This window comes from Chrysemys picta, chromosome 5, assembly GCF_011386835.1.
Source record: "Chrysemys picta bellii isolate R12L10 chromosome 5, ASM1138683v2, whole genome shotgun sequence".
NCBI lineage: Eukaryota > Metazoa > Chordata > Testudines > Emydidae > Chrysemys > Chrysemys picta.
In genome coordinates this window covers 13,958,619-13,980,699 of record NC_088795.1, presented here as the reverse complement: position 1 = coordinate 13,980,699, position 22,081 = coordinate 13,958,619, and the positions used below count along the sequence as shown (strand labels likewise).

Below are 22,081 nucleotides of genomic sequence, written 5' to 3'. Positions count from 1 at the left end.
GGGCTAGATTGTCAAAAGGACTCAGCGTTGGCCTATCTCGACTGCCACTGAAGTGGATGGTAAAAATCAAAATTAGACCAACACTGAGCATTTTGGAAAAGCGTGTCAGCACGGGTTGGTGTCCGACTGATTTGGGAGGCTGCATAGTAGGCCATACTACCAGCGTGTGCTGATTTCTGCACTTCCCATTGCTTTCCCACACCCCCGTTGTTCTTTTATTTGCCTCGCCCTTGCCAAAAACGGGCACAGCCCCAAGTGGAACAACGGTGGCAGCAGTCACGTGAAAATGGACGTGCTCCTCCATGAGATTTCCTGCTGCTGTCACTGGGGAAGTGCGGTGAGCAGGACTAGTGGCTCAGGTACAGGCCTGCCACGCAGGAGTCCCTCTTGGGCTAATTTAATAAATGCAGCAGAAGTGTGTGCAGTCCAGTGCTAAACCAAAGTCTGTGCTCGTAGATTTCTACCGCCAGGAAGATACTGGAAAGCAGCCAAGAGATGCTTTTTTTAATTAGACTTCTACTGCAGTGTTTTCCTACCTAAGAAGTCATAAGTAATTGATTACATTGACTTCATTATTTAGCCTACAACTTACATTTTGTTGCCTAGACAATGCATGTTTTCTTGCGCTGTAGGTATGCTCATTTCCTGTGTGGTGCAATTATGGGATGTAGGTGGAGAGATTAGAAGAATAACCTTCAGGCTCTAAGGAACTATTTTTAGTTTCAGAGAAGACACATAAATGAGAATAACTCTGGCAGTTGGCTAATCAGGGAGAAGCTGGTTAGTGAAGTCCCTCCGGCACTCAGCTACAACAGTGATGAGCACAGTATAAGACCTTAGATACAGTCCCGTCTTGTTTAAAGAACAATCACTGGAAACACATAAATAAAACGTCTAAACCCCCTTCAGGCTCCTGTGTGTTTTTGGCACTGGGGAGCAATAGCACAACAGATCCTTTGTTGCGTTTCTAGAAGCACTGCTAAGATTGTGACTGAAATCTCAACACTTCTTCCCTTACTGGTGTCTTAACCCTATGTCACCTCATCTAGCACTGCTCCTGTCTTTTAGGCTTTCCCTGTGCTTATGCTGACTGCAGCCAGTGTTCTTAAAAGCACCTTTGAGGACAGGCCTTCTGCTTACCCAACCTTAGATTAAATGCAAAGACCAGAATTTTTCTCCCTGTTTCTGATCAGATCAGAAAACAGGGTTTCCACCTCTGGGGCTGCCCCAAAGTGATTATCCCCTTATGTAACCGTCAGCAGTGACCATTATTGTAAATGAAACCAACTTTTTTTGGCATTGGAAATAGGAGAAAATATGAAGAATGTATAAGTATTCTTTCTCTCTCTAATACGTACACACGTGTGTGCATGGGCACAATCTGACCCTGGGGTGGGGTTAGCTCTGTAGGCTAAACTTTAGGGCTTGTCTTCACTAGAAAATTACCTTGAGTCAGGATATAGCCAGGAGGCATGTGTCATGTGTGATTCCTTCAGGATCTTCCCCTATCAACACTTCCAGGTTCCTGGTATAACTTGAGAGTCACTGTTCATTGTCCCTTGGCATCTTGTGTTCGGGTGTGAGATCCCGTCAACATAAAGGACATTGTCTTAGTGATGCACAACATAATCACCACCTGGCCCTTACATGCAGGGCCGGCTCCAGGCACCAGCGAAGGAAGCAGGTGCTTGGGGCGGCCAATGGAAAGGGGCGGCACGTCTGGGTCTTTGACGGCGATTCGGCGGTGGGTCCCTCAGTCCCTCTCGGAGGGAAGGACCTGCCGCCAAATTGCCGCCGAAGAATTAAGCAGCGCGGTAAAGCTGCCGCCGAAGTGCCGCCGATTGCGGCTTTATTTATTTTTTTCGCTTCGCCGCTTGGCGCGGCAAAAAAGCTGGATCCGGCCCTGCTTACATGGGTCAGAGTTCAGGTTCTTGGGATTGATTCTGCACTGCCCAACGCTTGGCATAGTTATGTACCCCTGGGGAAAGTGAGTGCAAAATGGGTGTAAAGTCTTACTTGGTAGCATTTTACACCCACTTTACACTGTGGTACCATGACTACACAAGGGGCTGGGCAGTGGAGAATCAGGCCCCTTGTATTGTGATTATGCATATTCCTAAGTAATGGGAATAACACCTCTATTATGTGGCTAGTACAAGATCGATGATGTCCTTAACAATTCATTCTCTTGCTATTAAAATGCCTGAGTTTTATAAATGACATAGTAGAGTAAGGTAGCTACATTGCTCTAAGTTTAACTGACTTTATTAGAAAAGTTTTGTTTTGCTTTGTTTTTTGAATAGCCTAAATTTTAACCTTGTGAGGTGGTGATAAAGGAACTGGAGATCTGGAACAAGGAAGGATGAAAGTTTTAGCAATATGATCCCACAGTGACTTAGGCAGTTTCATGTGCCAATTGCATGGTTGTTTTTCAGAGAGTAATGGTCCATTTACTTTGATCCTGTTTGCTGTTCATGCCTTCAGGATCATTTAAAAAGGCACCTCCATCCCTAGGGAGCAAACATCTGCTTGGAGAATGTTTATCAGCATGCTGTGTCTCACCATAGATGGTCTTTCTGCACCCTTGATATTGATGGAAAGGTAGACATCTTAATACTTTCATCCACACGCCAGGTATAGTTGGCAACATTAGAGTCATTTGTACTGGTGTAGCTAGACTCATAGAAGTGTAGGACTGGAAGGGACCTCAGCAGGTCATAGAGTCCAGTCTGCTGGACTCAAGGCAGGATTACGTAATAACTAGACCATTCCCGATTCCACCATTGCTGATGTCTGACATCCCTGTAAAGGGAGGCACAGCAATGCGCCTTACCCCAGAAGTTGAGAAAACACTGGTTATGAATACTAACAAGCCTTTCAGTGTTTGCTGTACTGATAACCTCCAGCTTGATACTCCCCAGAAACTAGTGCACAAACTAGTTTCAAATCCGCCTCGTTAAAGGTGGCTTTGCTAACTCTGTTGCACAGCCCCACTGGGAGCAATTCACAGGTCCTGATTCCTGAGCCACTCTGATTTCCTCATGACTCCTCCGTGGGGAGATGGAATCACTGTGAGAGAGATGGGGTTTGAGGTCTCTTATAGGTTTGATGTCCTGTGTGCTAAGGAGAGGAAAGCATGTTGCCTGGAGAAGGAGACCTGCAAAGCAGGTATTCCTTCGTGCTGCTTGATCAGAGGCACTGAGTCTCTGAGCCTGCTCCTCCACCCAGCAGCAGGTCTATCCCTGTTGGATTTTCCTCAGGGCCAGCCTACAGGAAATGCTGTGCTTCCATGCACCAGTGGACCCTGCTCACTGCCTCTCCCCACCCCTTCCTGGCAATGTAAAGCCTTCCAGAATCTACCCCTTTCGCGCCCCTAGGCACAGCATCTTCAGCACCCCCACCTACAGCTGAGCTTCGTGTTTTCCGTAAAAAATGAAACTTTCAACTTTTAGGCGCCCCTAGGCATGTGCCTACAGTGCTTAATTGGAAATCCAACCCTGGCTAGTGAGAAAATTCCTTGACGACCTCAGCAGAGCATGTCCTGACTCCTGTGTATGTGTTGATTCTTCTAGCATTGCTTTAGCAAGCAGGGAATTATTTAGCAGCCTAAATTTAAAACTAGCAGAGATTTGGTTTGGGGAATTAGCATATGCCTCATGTTTTTCCTGTGCATTTAATGTTTTCCTGTTTATAAATATTAAAACATGCTGTTCACATGTACTCTGGGGCTTTTGGGAGGCAGTGAGGCCAGATCCTCACTGGTGTTGTCTTAGCTCCATTAAAATGAATTTCTCCACTGAAGTCAGTAGAGCGCCACTGACTCACAACAGTTGAGGATTTGCCAGAGTGGTGGTTATGGTTGCTCGAAGTACATATTCCTCATTAACAGTGTATTTATTTAGCTTGAAACTTCCATGCAAAGTTTGGTTCAGAGAGGAAGGTATTCTGAGCCAGAGGAAGGGGGGAATGGAGTCCATCAAGTTGGTAGTTGTTCTGGTGGGATGAAACATTAACTGTGATGGCTTGATTAAGAAATAATGGATGTCTGCTTGGTTATGGAAGCATCAGGGGACACTTTAGTTGCACAGCTAAAGTACTACCTGCAATGACATCTGTAGCTTTCATAGGGTTTGGGCTGTGTTTATTTTCATGTTTAAATAATGTGGCAGGAATAAGGGAAATGTGTCTATTATTAGGGTAAGGATGGGGGAAGAACAACAGTCCTTGCCTAACATCTGCTTCCTTTTAGATAGAATAGTTATGTACAGTTTGTTTTTAAATATCTGGGATCACTGTCACGTAGACACTTAAATACAAGTTGAATTTTTGTTTTGTAACGTACATGAATTCATTGAGGGTAGGCATGGCTGATCTTTAATGGATTAGCTGGTCTTGTCCCCTACATTTCCATCCTCGCCTTGACTTACACACCTTTGCATATCATCTGTAATTCTGCGCGGACCCTCACAGATAATATTCCATACTCGCCTGCACATCAAATGAGAAATTCTGCTCGGTGGATTCACTCTGGCATGTGTTATGCCAACAGAATGCTGGGAGATTGTTAGTGAGTGAATCTGTTAACATGTGAAAGGGGGGTGGGGGAAAAGTGTGTGTTTCCAAAAGCCTTTTATTCATCCAAATGCAAACAGATTTTCATTGGGCTTCCAAAGGGCATGCTGGGGATCTCAGGGGGACACATCTCTGCCAATTATCAAGAGTAGCTTTTGCTGAACCTGTGCCTCTCTGGGGGCAAAATGGTCTCTCTTGGGCTGAGACTAAACACTGCAAATCTCAGATCAAAAGGCAAATGGTTGAGAAATTTTGAAAACAACCGAAGAAGACTCCATCGGGGAGATGATTAGGCAGCCCTAACTGTAGGCATCACTGTGGGCTCTACCTTAAATAAATAAATAAACCCTCCTGCATCATGTGAATGGAATTATCACCTGAAAAAACGGAAGCCTCAGGAAAACGTCTCATGATATGATAATTTCTAAACTGTTTTCCAAATTATATATTTATAAAATTATAAAACTCCTGCAGCTCCACTACTGGATGGGTGGGTAAATAAATAAGTGTGTGATTGGTTGGTTCGTTGGTTCGTTTCCAGTGGTGGAGCTGCAGGAGTTTTGCATTACAGGGACCACAACAGGATAGTACAACAGTTGTGGGGGAGGTGGGAGTATTGTGAATGTTAATCCTGCCATCTCTAGCAGGTTCACCTCGGCTTCCCAGAGGGCTTCATGTGCATTCTGGGGTGCAAAATGGGGATACTGATACTGACTTCCGTTGTAAATCTACTGCTGAGACTCGCTGTAGAAGAGCGAGGAGTCACTATTAGTATGTGATTTAATAGGACTGTTTGCAGATCCTCCAAAAGTTTGGGATATGGATTAATAGCTAGAAGTTTGGATGCTGAGGCAACATGCGCAGGAGACGTTTGATCCTCCAGCCTCGCTAGCCAACCTGTATTCGAGAACTGGTAATCTGGGTCTTCATTGGAGGAAGGGCCAGGGGCTTGCTCCCCCTTTCTGGTGTGTCTGGGGGAGAATGGCAGGCGTTTGAATAGCTGCATGAGACATCTCCCCTTCTCTCGCTTCCGTCAATAGAATGGGACTTTTCCTCCTCTGCATCCCATGGGAACACATGAATCCCTCCCCATCTTTCTCCTGCTCTGCCTTCCCCCACCCAGTCCTCCTGCTTCTCTCCTCTCTCAAATTCTCACTCGTTGCTTTCTTCCCCATTTTTACCTCTGCTCCCTCCCCAGAGTTAATGTCTCTGGTCCCTGCACCCTTTCCCTCCCCAGAGTTGAGTGTACCTTTGTTCTTCTCGGTCCCTTTAAGTCATGGGGGAAATAGGCCACATCTCTTTCCCACCTCCCCCACCCCCATAGGATAAGTTGTGCTGCACTATCTGCTTCTAACAACTGCTCCCATCCCGTCTGCCTCTTCGCTATTCTCTACCCTGCACTGAGACCGCAGAGGGCATTAGGGAGAGTGGAGGGCAATTGCCAGCTAGCCTCCTGCTTGCTTCAGTACTCCACCCTAGGGGCTGGGGACCAGCAGAGCTGTTACAAAAAACTCCTGCAGTAGTTGCCACAGCTCCCAGTGGGTCAGTGAATGGGATGGCTCTGGAAAGATGGGGTTGGGGAAATCTGGGTTATCCACATCACAGCTCTGCTGCTAAAAGTCCTAGGTAGGCTAATAGAGTGCTCCATCCTTCCATTAACGCTTTCACACTGTGCAAAGGACAGAGGAATATATACTATGCAAATACTGACTGGTTCTACAAAGAGGTAGAAATGGGCCGTAGTCCCCATTGGTGCCATCCGATCCCGCAGAACGTAGGGTGTCATTTGTTAAGTCTCTAACCCTTATGGTTGCAATGAAAACTTGAAGGTGACCTGATGCAATGCTGTCTTCCTGAAACTAGAAGTTCAGAGAAACTATAACCAAAAGAGGCATGACCTGTCCCCATTAATCCAGTAGCATCTTGGCTCTCCACCCTAATGGTAGCATTGCTAACTGTTTTATTGGGGAAAAATATCTGACTTCTTTTAGCTTGTGGGGGGAACGATACTACCACTGGGCGGGGAGGGGGTTTCCCAGTCTTACCTCTGCTTGACAGTTGTGAGTGGGGCGGGGTGGGTCATACAAAGAACAGTGTACGTGTCTATATTCCAGTAAATAAAATAACATGGCTATATTAGATATTGGCTGCAAAGAAGTGTTAGTGATACGTTCAGGTGGATGTTTAAGATCATGGAAGTGTTACAGGAGAGGGGCTAAAATTGGATTAGTTTGATTATGTATTCATATTAATCTGCCTAATTAACCATTTCCCCCCCCACCCTTCTTCTCACTGCCACAGCTGAAGAATAAATTTATGAAGAAATTGCCCCGTGATGCTGAGGCCTCCAATGTGTTGGTTGGTGAGGTAGATTTCTTGGAAAACCCTTTCATTGCCTTCGTCCGGCTGCAGCAGGCAGTTATGCTGGGTGCTCTGACTGAAGTCCCCGTTCCTACCCGGTAAGAGAGCCTCCCCCACATGCAACATGAATCAGAAAAGTGTTTTCACCTTTAAAATAATGACACCATTCCAAAAGGGAACCGTCTCCATTGCTTTCCATAATGCAACTTGCAGTGGATTTATATATTTTACCAAGACTATCAGAACTGAGCTAACAGATCACCCCTGCTGTTTCTCAGTCAAATTGAGATCTTGGATTTGTTGTAATACCTAATCTATAAAAATATGAATCTATGAATATACATAAACACTTATTAATGTAACACTAAAGGGACACTATTAACTTGAACTCTAGTCGGTTTGGGGGGAGGAAGGAAGTACTACACTCATCCCTGAATTCCCTGGTATTTTTTCTGGTTTTATAAGTACATTTTCTTCCTCTTAAAAATGCTTTTCTCTCCCTTGTTGTTGTCTCAAAGAACCCTAAAAAATAAATGGGGGACAGTGAAACTGACAAGATGCAAAGGGTGAAATCCTGGCATTATTAAAAAAGAAAAGAAAAGTGCTATCCTATATAAAAAGTGAATAAATTGTACAAAATCTTTCAATAATAGTCATTGTAGGTGTTGCTTGTTATTACAAGGAGTGCAGATTTTTCAGGCGGAAGTGTATTGTTGTTTTTTAAAGTAACCATGTCCCTTTTTGTGTTAGAAATTTAAGGCCTGATCCTGTAAATGTGAACATACTTAACTTCAAGTATGTGAATGAGCTTGCTCATATGTTTAAAATAAAGCATATGCATAAACATTGGCAGTATCAGGGCCATTAACTCACAAAATTGAATATATGACAGTTAAAGGTCTATTCATATGCATAACAATAGTCTTTAATTATGCAGTTACATACTTATTCTCTATGCATTATATGGCAATGTCAGTTTAAAAAAGTGTAGAACCTTAGATACATGTACTGCATTTTTTGTGTGTTCTAGACAGAAATCATGAAAGTAATTAGTATTAAAAGTATATAGTAAAATGTACTTAAACTACCAGTGAAGCATAATGAAGTTATAATGAAAAGAATTACAGGCTGCATACAGATTGAATTTCAGTTAAATCACAATGTTCTTTTTCAATTCCACCTCACTAGCAGAGGTGCTTCATTAATATGTATTACTGTAATATAGGTATTACTGTGTGTATATATATACAATTACTACTTAATGCCATTACATATTAGCACCTGGCAACATACACTTGTTTTAATATCAATTTACAGATTTAGTTTACATTGTAAATACTGAGTTTGAAATGTCCTAATAACTTCTAAAGTATTAGTGTGCCAATACTTATTTTTACGTGAACATTAAAAATTTTTTTAATGTGCATCCATTATATGATGAAAGTAATATTTGCACAGTGCTGAGAAAGTTTGAGGATATATATATAAAATATGAAACGTCATAAGAGGAGACATAAAGTACTTACTTGAGCAAAGAATAACAAACTATTAAGGCACAAGATAAAACTGATATGGGAAGATAAATTTGTCAAAAGTCCACAGGTCTAAAGTTTATAAACTTATATGACTAAGATTAGAAATACACCAGAATCAAAATGGCCCGTATTCAAGTTAAATAATCATGGGTAAGTGGCAACTTGTCAGTAATTGTCATGAACTGGGCTCAAAAAGATTGACCTGTCTGATGTTCGGGTAACATTGCTTATTAACCATGGTGCAGTGTGCATGTCTGAAGTCTAGTTCACTGGAGCATTAGAATGGAAATGCTAAGAAATGTTTGCGTATGTTTAATTTATTTATATTTTGGAGTATTTTTTAAAGAATACATTGGAAAAAAATAGGGTGGATTATTTTTAGCAATAACTGTTTTTGCTGTCTCAGCATTACTGGTTGCTGTACATTTCAGTACTGCAGTCACTAGTCTGATCCTGCTTATTTCTTTTTTAATACATGTCTGATTGTTTCTCAGTAGAGGTAAAATTAGACATCCTTTGTTCTGGTAGTGAGAGCTGAGAAGTTGGATATAGAAAAGCTTAATAACCTCATGAAATTATTCCAGAGTTTATTGAAAACAATACATCCTTCCATGTTAACATTTTTTCCAGGAAATATTATTATCCATTTGCTGACCTCCAAACCAAATGTTAGCTGTAATCAGAGTAGGGAGGCTCATTAACGTGCTTCTGTGAGGAATGAAGAGCCATTTGCAGTGGTTGCATCCTGTGAAATCCAATAAAGGAAATCCCAGAAGGGCCCACAGTGGCTATGATGGACTACCTCATCATTCAGTCATTTGTTTTAACCTCCCTGTGCAGTGAACATGTCTGCTGTAAAGTGTACTTCAGAACTCGCAAATCCTAAAAGGTGCAATAGGTGGAACCTTTTCTGGTTTTTTTAAATTTAGGTTTCCCTTGTTCTGTTATCTGATAAAGACCGCAGCCAAAACTTTCAAATATAGGTGCTCAAACTTAGACCTCCTCAAGCCATATTTAGTCTCCTACATAAAGTGGCCTAATTTTTTTGAGGAGTTAGGCTGCAGTTGTGCTGACACAGCAATGTAAGCCTAGGGTTAGTGGAACTCGAGTCAGCTGACAGGCGTCAGGGAACCCCAGGCTTGAGCGTCTTCATCGCGTTTTAACCTTAGGTTAAGGATTTTCTGACCCATCTCGAACCTAGGGCACTGGTGTCCATATTGCAGTACACAGACCCGAGTCAAAGTAACCCTATCTGGACTTACATTGCTGTGCAAACATACCCTCACTGACTTCAAGTGTGGGTACGGATTACTGCAGCCTGAGACCAGTTGGTGATTGCAGTGGGAGCTGCAGCTGCTCAGTGCCTCTAAAAATCAGCCCACTTCTATTTAGGGGCTAAACATGGAGTCAGAAGCCTAATTTTAAGCTCCCAGATTTGAAAATGTTGGTGTAGAACTGTGAGCGATGGTTTATTTGGGGTGTCTGTATAATTTCGTAGTGTTACAATTGGAAATTTATTTACCAGGTGACCCACTCATTGCTTCTTATGCTCTTAATTAATTAGCCTATTTTTCTTGAGCATCCATAAATATGTTGAGTGCTTCATAGACACAAGTGTAAACCCCAAGGAGTTTACAATCAAGGATCCTGCCTCATCCTGCATCAAGGAACTTGATGGGAGCTGGATCCTGCTATATGGGCATAAACTGAGGTCTGACTCCAGTAGAGAAGGTCATAAATAACCTGGGGGAAAGCGAGGGAAAAGAAAAAGCTCCTAGTAATAAGATGACATAACATGGCTACTCAGAAAAGTATGTTAGACATCTTGGTGCTTCCACTTTCAAAGCAAATGAATCTTGATTCCCATGGACAACATATCAGCTGTGACTTTTCAAGGGGGTGGGGCGGCATTTGTTGAGGAGGAGGATGCAAGCACCAACATCCTATAGTTTAGAGGTAAGCTTTGCACTGAGCTCTCCAAAGGGTGAAAGGCTAATAATATTCTGTGCACCCCTTCATCCTCATTCCTTTTCTTCATGTTGCTTTGGAAATGTAGAACAAACACATTTTACTGTATGGGTTATTTAGACTGTATCAGGCAGACTGATGGCTCTGTAGTCCCTTTTTTATTGCCTCTAATTGTTGTTTGGTTTTGATTTCAGAATAATGTTTAGTTACAGAGCAGCTGATGCTTAATGGAAATCTTTGAAAGATTTTTCTATTTAAAAATCACTCTGCCTAGGCTTCGTTACTAAGAATATTTACATGAAAACAGAATCTTTGTTTAAAAGAAAGAAGCAAGAGCCCATGAGCTCTGACTGAACAAAGACCCTGTTCTTATGCCATCTTACCATCCTTGGCATTAAAGAACAGGGGAATTGAAATCCACATGAGGAAGTGTAAGTACAGCTGTTTTGCAATAGAATGTTTTTCAAAGTTTTCCATGAGGCATCATTGGCCCTTCACCCTGTGCTGTGTCTGCCCATTACAGATTGGATTTCCCAGGCTTTTAAAATCGTGTCTATTCTGCTCATTTTGGTCTCTAATAATTAATTTTAAGTCTACAGTGCTAAGAATTTCTCACTTTCACAAGCACTTATTTACCACATTTACGCTAATGACTTGGGTGGGTCTTAATGAAGCTTCTAGACTAAAATTCTGCAGATTACTTTGAGCTCTCCCCCATCTGCAGCATCAAGATGGGGGAGAAGGTAAAGAAACACCAAGAGAGGAGTTTTAAGGGTATGTGGGCGGGGTTTATCAGTACAGAACTGCATAGTCGAACCTGTGATTCTGCACCATTATTATGCCTTGAAACCTCAACTGAAATTTAGTGACTTGTCCAAAGTCAGACAAGAAGCTTGTGGCAGTTGAGCCTTGATCTCCAGACTCCCAATTAATTGGTTAATAACGAGATCATCCTTTTCTTTGGTCTGATTTTTTTTTTTAAGTGAAGACACAATCTGTGTGTCTTGCTCATTGTTCAGGATATCAGCCTCGTCCCAATGACTGCGGCTCACTCAAACTTTTCCAGCTTTGGGGCATTCTCTGGGGAATCCTGACTCTTGGCAACAAGGGTTTACATTTCTCAGTCTCTGCTTCTGTATAACACCAGGCAAGCAACCGGCTGGGTGGCATGTTGATAAGGTGCCCAAACAATGAATCATCATGTGTGGTGAAGGAGGGAAAAACAAAAGACTTCACCTGTCTGGAGTCTTCATTTCCTTCTCCCATAGATCAATAACAAATAGCGCCCCAGCCATCAAGCAGTGTCCAGTCCAGCGTCCATCGGTTTCTGATGGGAAAACTAACCCAGCTGGCCTTTCCCTTCCGCTAAGGAGGCATGTGCAATCACTCTGTTGATCAAGGGAACAAGATAAATAGCAACAGCGATACAAACCAGAAAACACCACCCTTTTCTGAAGTAACTGCCGTTAACCCTTAGAGAAATCCCGTCGTTGGCTTTTTCCTGCTTTGGAGTGAGAGGGGTTCTCCCCATGTGTGGGCAGCCCTGGATTTCACCCTGTGATACTTCCTGCTCTGCCACGGTTATTTGTATATGGCGTGCCCTGCCTCCTGGATTAGCAGCTACCGCACAGGGATTGCAGGCAGGCTTGGCCCTAGGACGGTGTGGCTCACTCATGCCTCAACCCAGTGTGGGGTTTCTACACCTCCTCACAAGTACATTTCCCCCCCAAATTGAGCCTGATGCTTGTTTACGCCATTTAGCAGAGATTTCGGTCCACATTCTTTAGCATAAGCAGGCATGGCACCTGACCCCTCATGAATCCCTCCAGCAAACTGGGTTTAATTTCGGCACCAAAATCTCTGGAGTTTACTCCCACTTAGATGGATGAGGATTGTGTCCATTTACACCAAGCTGAGTTTGGTCCTTAATCTCTTGCTAGAAAGCAGGGCAGTAATATGGCTGTGGTGCCTTTCTTTGGACCCTTTTCCAGACAGGCTGGATTTACAGTGCACACAATCTGCTTGATTTGCACTGCTATGTAGTGTTTCTCCATCAAACCCAGCGTGAGACACAGGTTGGTGAAAATTATTGTCGTTTGCAATAATTCCCATGCTTTGCTAAGTCAACTGAAATCCTAAAAACAGATCTCCTGTCTTGTCTTCTGTTGCCACGATCTAAGAGAGTGGATTGGTAACTGGATAACAGCATCTTTCATATCAAGATTGCATTGGATGCCAGATTGGCGTTGTCTGGCCTGCATTGTCTCAAATCAGTTCCCGTGAAACAGGTGGCCATATCACAAAACTGCCATCAAAATGAATGGGCATTTTTCTCAGCCAGTGGTTGGGCCTGGGGATTGAACTACCCTTCCATGGCTCAGCTGTGACCCAGATCATTCATGGGTGAGCTACAGGGCAGGGTGAATGTAGGAAGCTGGTATTCCTGCTGCCCGGACTGTGGCTGTTCGTGGATAGGCAGCTGTCAGTCTGGCACCTTTTAAAAATAAAAACGTGGCCATAGGACCTAGATAACAGGTCAGCAGGTTGTACTGGTTAGCACCTCAGCTTTGGCAGCCTTAGCTCGCTGAATGCTACTCTCTCCCATTCAAAATACACGAGCAGTGATTAGAAGCAAAGGCAGAGAAGGTAAAGAGCAATGATTTCATATTGAAGATATTATCAAGTAAGTGTGTACATAGTAATAAGCAATTGTTGTCTAACAGGTAACAAATAAAGGATTACGCTTAATATATTGTAGATAGTGATCCCTGCAGTATGTGTAAGTTAAAAATATAATCCACTTACATGAATATCTGCCATGAACAGTGGCTATGGAGGATTTACTATCAGCAAGGCTGTGTTGTGTCCCCACCAGGAACACAAGGCATGCCAGGCTCAATCAGTTTAGCTAAATTATTAAGAGCTAAAGGCTGATTTAAAAGAATAGTTTTCCTTCACACATGAGTAGCTGTCCTGGATGCTGAATCCTACAGATACTTCATCCCCAGAGAAGCACTGATAAGCAAATGCAGTGCAGTGTGTTTGAGCTCTGTGGGATTGATGGCTCTAGAAAGGAAATATTAGATGTTTTCAAGGATATTGTTTTTAATAAATAATTTAAGAAATTAAAACACTTTCTTCCCATCACAAATGCACCCCCGCCCCCCACTGCCCTTCTAGCTCGCCTGGATGTCTGCTGCTCTCCTAAGGTGACCTCAGGAGGCCGGTCTGTTTTGCTGGCTGATGGATGAGGAGAGTCGCGGTCCCACCCTTTTTGGGAGCGCAGGGGAGCTCTGAGGGATAAGGGAGTGAGCAGCGGAGCACAGGGGCTAGAACTCTGCCTTGCTTGGGTCACACAAATTGAGGGTCACTCTTTACATCCCTTCCCCAGCCATTGCAGCAACGACACCCATCATTGACCGGATTAGTTAGGAATAGGAATAATGTTGGCAAAGTATTTAATGTAGCTGTCCTTCTAAGGGAATTTAGCAGCTGGAAATAAAAAGGGGCCAGCACTATGTGACCAGCCAGACCATTAGCAAGGGCTTTCCAGACTTCCGGGGGTCTGCAGAGCCCAGTTTGGGAACTTCTAGGCTATATCACACTTGGACAGCATCTGCACGTGATCAGTACATGTTCCTGGTCTCTGAGCATTTGAGGAGTATTATATTTTAACAGCTGCCTGCACCTGGCTCATGAATTAGGTTGCAGGGGTTGCTGCTGCAGGGGTAGCAACATGACAGCACAGGTTTGATGAAGAAAATACAAAGAAACCTGATTGATATCTGAGCCAAGGTGTCTGTGTGTAGTGGTGACCTAGGTCTTTAGAGGAAAGACTCCGAGGACCACATAACTGAAGGAAGAATTTGATCCCCTAATTTGCTAGGGTAGCAAGTTTTGATTAACTGAAGTGTGTGAATCTCCGAGGAAGACACACACTAGTTATGCTGTTGACACAAAGGCCTAGTCTCATTCCTCCTATGGGCCAATGGCGTGACTATGAAGGGGGCTGAGCTCCCGTTGAAATCAGTGGGAGCAGTGGTGACTCTCCAATTCTGAAAACCCAAGCTTTAAAATAATGCATTTTGCAAATTTTCCTAGATTCCTCATATTTTGTGCAACTTTTACCTGAATTTACTGTACACTGAAACAAGATTCACCTTGTTTTTTTGATGAAATACAACTGCGTTGTGGGTTTAGAGTGAGGTCTTCAAACGTGCCCAGTGCTGGCCTAAATCTGGTCTCGTTGAAGTCAATGAGAGTTTTACCACTGACTTCAATGGGAGCAGTTAGGTCAATGCTGATTGCTTTTGAAAATCTCACTCTTAATATCTGATTATATCCTGTGTATTTTACAGGGATGTGGAATGGATTGCATCTCTAACTACTACAGTATGATCCTTGTAAAGATGAATCTCTGTGTTCACGCCGTTTATTGATTGTATATGAATTTATGGTACAATGAGTAAACAATACAGTTTGCTATTCTGGATGGTGACGATCCATTTGTTTTTGGTCAGATTCCTATTCATTTTGCTGGGTCCGAAGGGAAAAGCGAAGTCCTACCATGAGATTGGTCGATCCATTGCCACTTTGATGTCCGATGAGGTAGGCATCTTTGCATACAATGTCCAATTGTTTTCTGTTGTTGTTTCATCAACCTAGATGGTAGCCATCCTCTTCTTTTGCTGTATAGTAACTTTTTGGGTTCCACATATCAGTACCGTACACAAGGCTGCTTTGGATGGTAAACTGGGTGATGGATCCATGAGTGCTGACTTTATGTACAGCTGAGATATCAAATTCTGATTATCTTTAAATTCCTTTTCTTAATTATTTAATCTGCCTCCACACTTCTGTAAATATGTAGAACTAGAACGTGTTTCTTTCCTGCATCTTTCCCTGTAATCTGTAATTCTTTCAAATACATTAGAGTTAATTTATAAACTGATTTTTTTATTCACATTCCAAGATCACAGGTACCCCACAGCAACTCTGACAGTGCATTTTATTGTCGAAATAGTTACACCCACCATGTGTTGCCCTGTGTCCCAGAGCACTGCTTTAACTAATAATTGTACATTACCCCTTTGTACCTAGTAATTACTTTCTAATAATACACACCAATAATGTGACATGATGCTATCTACATTAAGTTAAACATGCTTCTTCTCAGTGTCTCTTGGGCTCTGCACAACTGTATCACCAACATCTTAGCATTTTCTCTTTCTTCTTGTGCTCCTTTGTTCTCTGACAATTCCCTTGGTTTCATTCACCCACTTCAAACTCTGTCTTTTATTATATTCCGCCCCTGTGCTCAGAACAGTCTCCTAATTTCCCATGCACCAAGTGCCCTCTCTCATTCCTCCAATGCCTCTTTAAAGTCCACTAGTTTTCAAGTACTTCCATATGCTGATCTCCCCCCGCCACCTGAATTGTCATTCTGAAAGGTTCAAAATATGTTTATGAAAATAAATCTTAATATTCTTTTGTCTCTCTTTAACCACTGGCTTCAGCCTCACTCGTTTACTTCCAGTTGGCCCACTAAATTATTTCCCTGTGTTGCAGAGACCTTTGACACTGGTGCACCTCAGTCCCTTCTATTCTCTGCCTATGGCCCACAGTAGTTTAGTGTCCTGTGGGCTGTAATAGTCTGGTCTAGTTTCGATGGCTGGGTTTAGTGTGTGGATGCTGGGTGGTATTGGTGGCCTGTGGTATACAGGAGGTCAGTCTAGGTGATCTGGTGGTCTCTCTGGTCTTAAACTCTCTCACTCTATCAGTAGAGGTAGCCAGAAGACATTTCATTAAAAATGCTGAATAAAATGTTGAAGTTGTTTCTGTTTCATAGGGTTCAGAACTGCCTCCCCCTCCCCCCCCCCTTTTTTTTTTTTTTTTTTTTTGGTTTCTTGACTTTTTAAAATTGGGTGACTTTTCCCCGACCCCACACAAAGCATTACTGAAATCCGTTGAAACTTTTTGGCTAGTGAAAACTGGGTTTGTGGCAAATGAAAAATTTTGCTAACATTTTTCATAAAAATGTTGTTAAAAACAAAGCATGTCAAGAAAGTCGTGTTTTTTTTGGGGGGGGGGGGGGCTTAAAGGCCATTTTTGTTTTAAAGTCTTTTTGTTCAAAAAACATTGGCCAGCTTTGCTCTGGGCCATATCTGATTGGCCCAAGCACCACTGATTTTTTTTTTGTAGTGTATTGAGTGTATGAAAGCTTTTCTGAAAGATCTGTTGTAAGCCTTGGCTGTAGAAAATAGTAAACCTCTTGCTGCATTGAGATTTTTGCTTCTCCTGCAGGTGTTCCATGACATTGCCTATAAAGCCAAAGACAGGCAGGACCTGATCGCTGGAATCGATGAGTTTCTGGATGAAGTCATTGTGCTTCCACCTGGGGAGTGGGACCCTGCCATCAGGATAGAGCCCCCCAAATCTCTCCCATCTTCTGATAAAAGGTAACAGCAGGGAGTAGCAGGGCTCATGTCAGTAACAACAGAGTAGGATATCCTGGGCCGGCGTGTTAACTAGAGAAGATGAAGGGAGTGCGATAAGTTGAACCCAAGAACATGTGTTACATTAAAGCAAGAGATGTTTATGTAGGCAGGGCTGACTCCCGTTCTCAGTTATATGAGAGTGCAGGGCAACAGGGGTTGAGTATCTTGAGGAAAACATGCTTGGCCACGTAAGTTGGATCCACAGCATTTACTCTCCGAGCTTGAGGAACGAAAGCAGGTGAATGAGGGTTGCAAGTGCAAACAGTGCAGTGGAAGGGGAGGGATGGGAAGGGAGCAGAGGAGTTGTCATTTTTCCCCCTTAGCATTGAATTTTCCACATGAGACGGTAGAAGAGAATGTGCCTGAAAGCAGTGTCTGAGAATGTTGAGTTACGCTATAATTTCAGGTCTTTGCTAATAACCCTGTGCGGAATGTCCCTGCAGCACTGTGCTCGTACCAGCACTTCTTTGGGAGAATCTGTGTGTCCTAATACAGCAAGCCATTTGTAACTGTAGTTAAGCTCAATATTGAATTTTATTTTACAACTTCCAGTATGCAATGAGTTAATCCCTTATCTGCAGCATGCCAGTCTGGCTGCTTGTATAGCAGGAGCATTCTGTGTTGTTTTATGTGCCACCACTTCAAAAAGGACATGACATATAAGGCTTGTGTGATGGAGCTGGGTATAGATTTTTGTCCTATAGTGTGGAACATAGCGAATCCTCAGTGTGACTTGTCTTTCTGCATAGGAAAAACATGTATTCGGGTGCGGAGAACATACAGATGAATGGAGACACGCCTCATGATGGGGGCCATGGAGGTGGGGGCCACGGTGACACTGAAGAACTACAACGAACTGGCAGGTCAGTGACGAATTCTCTGATTTGTTCAGCATGATGGTTTGCCCTTTTAGCCCCTTTTACTTTGCATCTTATAATATTGTTCTCACCTGCTAGGCACATGGCTACCATTTTCAGAAGTGACCTGTGATTTTTGGGTGCCCAGCTTGAGAACTTTTAAAGTATCCCAAGCACCAGCCCTCTGTAACTCAGACCCCTTCAAGGTGTCTTAGATTGGAGACTCAAACAATGAGAACCCCCAAATTGCTAGTCACTTGTGAAATGCTTGGCCTATGAATGTGTGAAATTACGCTGATCGTTATGAAGTGCGTACATCCTAAATAATGATTCGTTTCCATTCATATTTGTGGAAATGTTTTAGCTGTTTGAAGCTATCACAAGTTTATAAAATAAATGTTCAAAGCCATCAATTGTCAATAAAAGAAAGATCCTGTTTCCTGACATTCCCATTACAATGTAGAAGAGCCCAAAAGAGAGATTTAATAGAACAGAAACAGAGAAGATAATGTCGCATGAGGCTGGATTCCCTGTTCTGTTACTTCGGTTTCGTGCCAGTGAACTCCATTGGTTTCGATGGAGTTATGCTGGTATCAATCTATTGTAACAGAATGTAGAATTAGGCCTGGTTCAGTTCAGCAACTCAGTCAGTGTAGTGTTCTACTGTAATTGAGATGTGTAGCTCAGGGAGATATCTAAAACTATTCTCTTTTCCCACTCACTAGACTGTCAGACTGGATGGGAAGCTGAAGTAACATTCCTCAGTTTTTGAGATGATGGTTCCAGGCTACTACTATTTCTTAGTAACATGGTGCTTTGAGATCCTAAGACTATTCCCAAATATAAAACTTTGCTGAGATATAAAGTTAAGGTTATAAGTCAGATATCAGTTAAAACATTATTAGAATGTTTTTGCAGGTATTAAAAAAAAAAAATAAAGCTGAAAGCCTGCAATTACAAGTTAGAGTTAATGTTCCTTCTAAGAAAGGCAAGAAATTCATGTTGTCATAAAGAACCATAACAGTAATCCTGTGTGCCTGTCTATCATCATATCTCTTTAATGTGCTGTGTCTGAATCGCCTGAGAATGTTACCGATTTGTTATCTTCCAATCAGTAAATAGTTTGGAAGGTAGATGGGTCAAATGCAATTATTCCGATGAGGTTGTGGTGTTGGTGGACTATATGTGAGAGGATAAGAAGTGAGATATGTGTTTCTCATGCTGACAGTGGGTGATTGATGCCAATGGGCATCGATACCAAAGTCCCTCATGTAGTGTGAAGTTACTTACCTTGTCCTCTGTACAATGCCCACCGGAAACTTATACAAACCAAATTCTACTCCGTTCCTGATTATTTAAAAAGAATGTGCTTCCTATTGCTTGAGTTTCCCTTGCCCTCCAAATCAAGGAGGAGCCATTGGACTTGTGATCCCTTCTTACCGTTTTACTCCCAATTCTACTTCTGGTGAATATTTTGAAGCATTTTCCGTTTAGCAGTTATCTGACTCAAACACCCATCGATTTATGCCTTGTGTAGAAATAACTGCAATGACCCATATCCTTTCGGATTGCTTAGCCCCTCGTTTTTGATGATGTCCCTGTTTAGTTCCTCATCATGGTAAATGTTATTGTAGGACTTTTTTTTTTCATCTTCTTCTTCTCTTGCCTAATCTTATTTCCTCAGATTTTGTGGTGGTTTAGTCAAAGACATAAAGAGGAAAATACCTTTCTTCGCCAGTGACTTCTATGATGCTTTAAATATCCAAGCTCTTTCAGCCATTCTCTTCATCTACCTGGCCACAGTGACCAATGCTATCACTTTTGGAGGTCTGCTTGGTGACGCTACAGACAACATGCAGGTTAGAAATCATTTCGAACTTATACAAACAATGTAGGCCCAATTTTCCTCATTTCAGGGAAGCAGATGGGCCATGTATAAAGAATGCTTACTTAGCACAAGATTTATCCTGCTGCTCTAACTAAAATTGCCCTCACTTCTGTGCCTGTTATTGTACTTCTGTTCTTTTAGCAGTTGCAGATGCAGTTATATTAAATTGTGTTCGAGCAATAGGCAAGAAAAAGAGGGGAGGCCATTTTTGTATCAAAATTACTGGTGCGCTTCAAGTGTGCTAACTGCTTTTGTGCATTATTTAATTTGAACCAAGTGTATTAATTCTGATTCACACTTTCCATGTCATCAGAGCTTAACAGGGCATGTTCTGCCTGATGCTTAACTTTGTTGGGTCTTCTGTCTGGCTCAAAAAAACACTGCTGTGTGGTTGTCCACCAGGAACAGAAGGGATAAGGAGGTAGACTGAGGAATCATTTAAAAGGTGTTTTGAGACAGACACTACAGACAAAATGTAAGCTGTTTAGAATGATTAACTTTATAATAAAAAAAAAGGGTCAAATCCTTATGCTCAGTGGTTTGAGCATTGGCCTGCTAAACCCAGGGTTGTGAGTTCAATCCTTGAGGGGGCTATTTAGGGATCTGGAGCAAAAATCTGTCTGGATTGGTCCTGCTTTGAGCAGGGGGTTGGACTAGATGACCTCCTGAGGTCCCTTCTAATCCTGATATTCTATGATTCTATGATGCTTTTACTGCATACTCAGGCAGTTTTCCATTGAAGTGGGAGTTTCGCATGAGTAAGGATTAAAGTGATAATGTCAGGATGTGGCTTGATAATACATAAATAAATAAATAAAATATTTGTGGGTTTTCTATTTTAAAAAGGCCAAAGGAAAATTAAACACAGTTGAAATGTAAGTACACTTAGGTCTCAGATAAGCAATAGACAGTAATGTTAACGTAGAATTATTTTTGTTTTATTTATATATATAAATTTATATTTTGAAATGTAAGTACACTTAGGTCTCAGATAAGCAATAGACAGTAATGTTAACGTAGAATTATTTTTGTTTTATTTATATATATAAATTTATATTTATATATATATAACTAAAACAAAAATAATTCTACGTTAACATTACTGTCTATTGCTTATCTGAGACCTAAGTGTACTTACATTTCAACTGTGTTTAATTTTCCTTTGGCCTTTTTAAAATTGAAAACCCACAAATATTTATTTTATTTATTTATTTAGATTCAATTGCAATTAAATAATGTCCATTGAGCAGCTCTGATTGTCCTAACAATAATTAAATTTACAATAGCAGTAATGAATTTATTTATTTACTTAGATTTATTTAAAAACAAACAAATACCAAGGGGTGCCTAGCCAAGGTTCTAGACTCCCCTGCCATAAATTACAGAACCAAATAAAATACAGCAGCCTGGAGAAGATCAAGTATCAGGGGGTAGCTGTGTTAGTCTGTATCCACAAAAACAACAAGGAGTCTGGTGGTACCTTAAAGACTAACAGATTTATTTGGGCATAAGCTTTCGTGGGTAATAAACCTCACTTCTTCAGATGGAAGAACATCAAACTTCCTTTCTTCATACAAATCTGACTAATCTCAAAAGCTCATCTCCACCGCCGGCCCATAGGGTAAATTGATAAGAGAAAATAGATATAGAAGAGAAGGACCCACAACCACCAATGATCATCTCTCTACAATTGCTGAGCAGTGATCCTGTGGCATATGCTCTACTCCAGAAGAAGGTGAAATTTCCTGTAAAAGGGATGCTGATTCCCCAGAGTGTTTAATGCACCGGAGAAGAATATCAGCACAGCCATTTATTTAACTCAGGCAAAAAACCTTTGAGGTTAATGCTTAACTTTTTACCCAAGGAACAAAAAGTGCATTAGCAAAACTTAAACGCTACAAAATTCAGAAATCCACAATGAAGGTTCTTGATGGAAAATGCTAATGACCATTACATATTAAAAAAAACCCTCTTACCTGTCGCGTGTTCATTACAGATAGATTCTGGACAACTCCTAGATTTACCATTCCTTTAGCAAATAAAAAAATAACATTTTGGGTAAGCAAAACAACAGCAGCAATAACTGTGTGCTGTCCATCCTTTGAGGACTGCTACTGATGTAAGGTTGTGATACTTTGGGTAAGTTTATTGTGCTTTCACAATGAATTTTGGTAACTGGGTAATAACTTCTCAGTGTCAGGTCTGATTGGGTCTGGGGCAGAGAGTTATTTCCACTGCCACTCTGCTCTGAGGTTTCCATCAACAGAAGGGCATCTCTAAAGCCTTCATAGAAGACCCATATGTGGGAGCTGCTGAGGAGATGCATTGAATTGGCTCCCCTGGCCATTCTCCCATCCCACACTTTGCTCTCCGCCTTTGGGCCTACTCTGTCCACGTGCAGAG

The 22,081-nt window shown here is 42.0% G+C and overlaps 1 protein-coding gene across 11 annotated transcripts in view; it reads left to right on the top strand.

Annotated features, from left to right (window-relative positions):
- Positions 1 to 22,081, top strand: part of SLC4A4 (solute carrier family 4 member 4) — a 253,723-nt gene that overhangs the window by 158,682 nt on the left and 72,960 nt on the right. For all 11 annotated transcript variants that reach the window (XR_010601212.1, XM_042856335.2, XM_065595954.1 and 8 more), the window contains 5 exons: positions 6,874 to 7,031; positions 14,957 to 15,044; positions 16,740 to 16,894; positions 17,683 to 17,796; positions 19,475 to 19,649. Coding sequence is in view for 10 of the 11 variants with exons in the window: in XM_042856335.2 (XP_042712269.1) it covers positions 6,874 to 7,031; positions 14,957 to 15,044; positions 16,740 to 16,894; positions 17,683 to 17,796; positions 19,475 to 19,649 (690 nt within the window). In the remaining variant the exon portion in view is untranslated. The remainder of the gene's footprint in view (positions 1 to 6,873; positions 7,032 to 14,956; positions 15,045 to 16,739; positions 16,895 to 17,682; positions 17,797 to 19,474; positions 19,650 to 22,081) is intronic.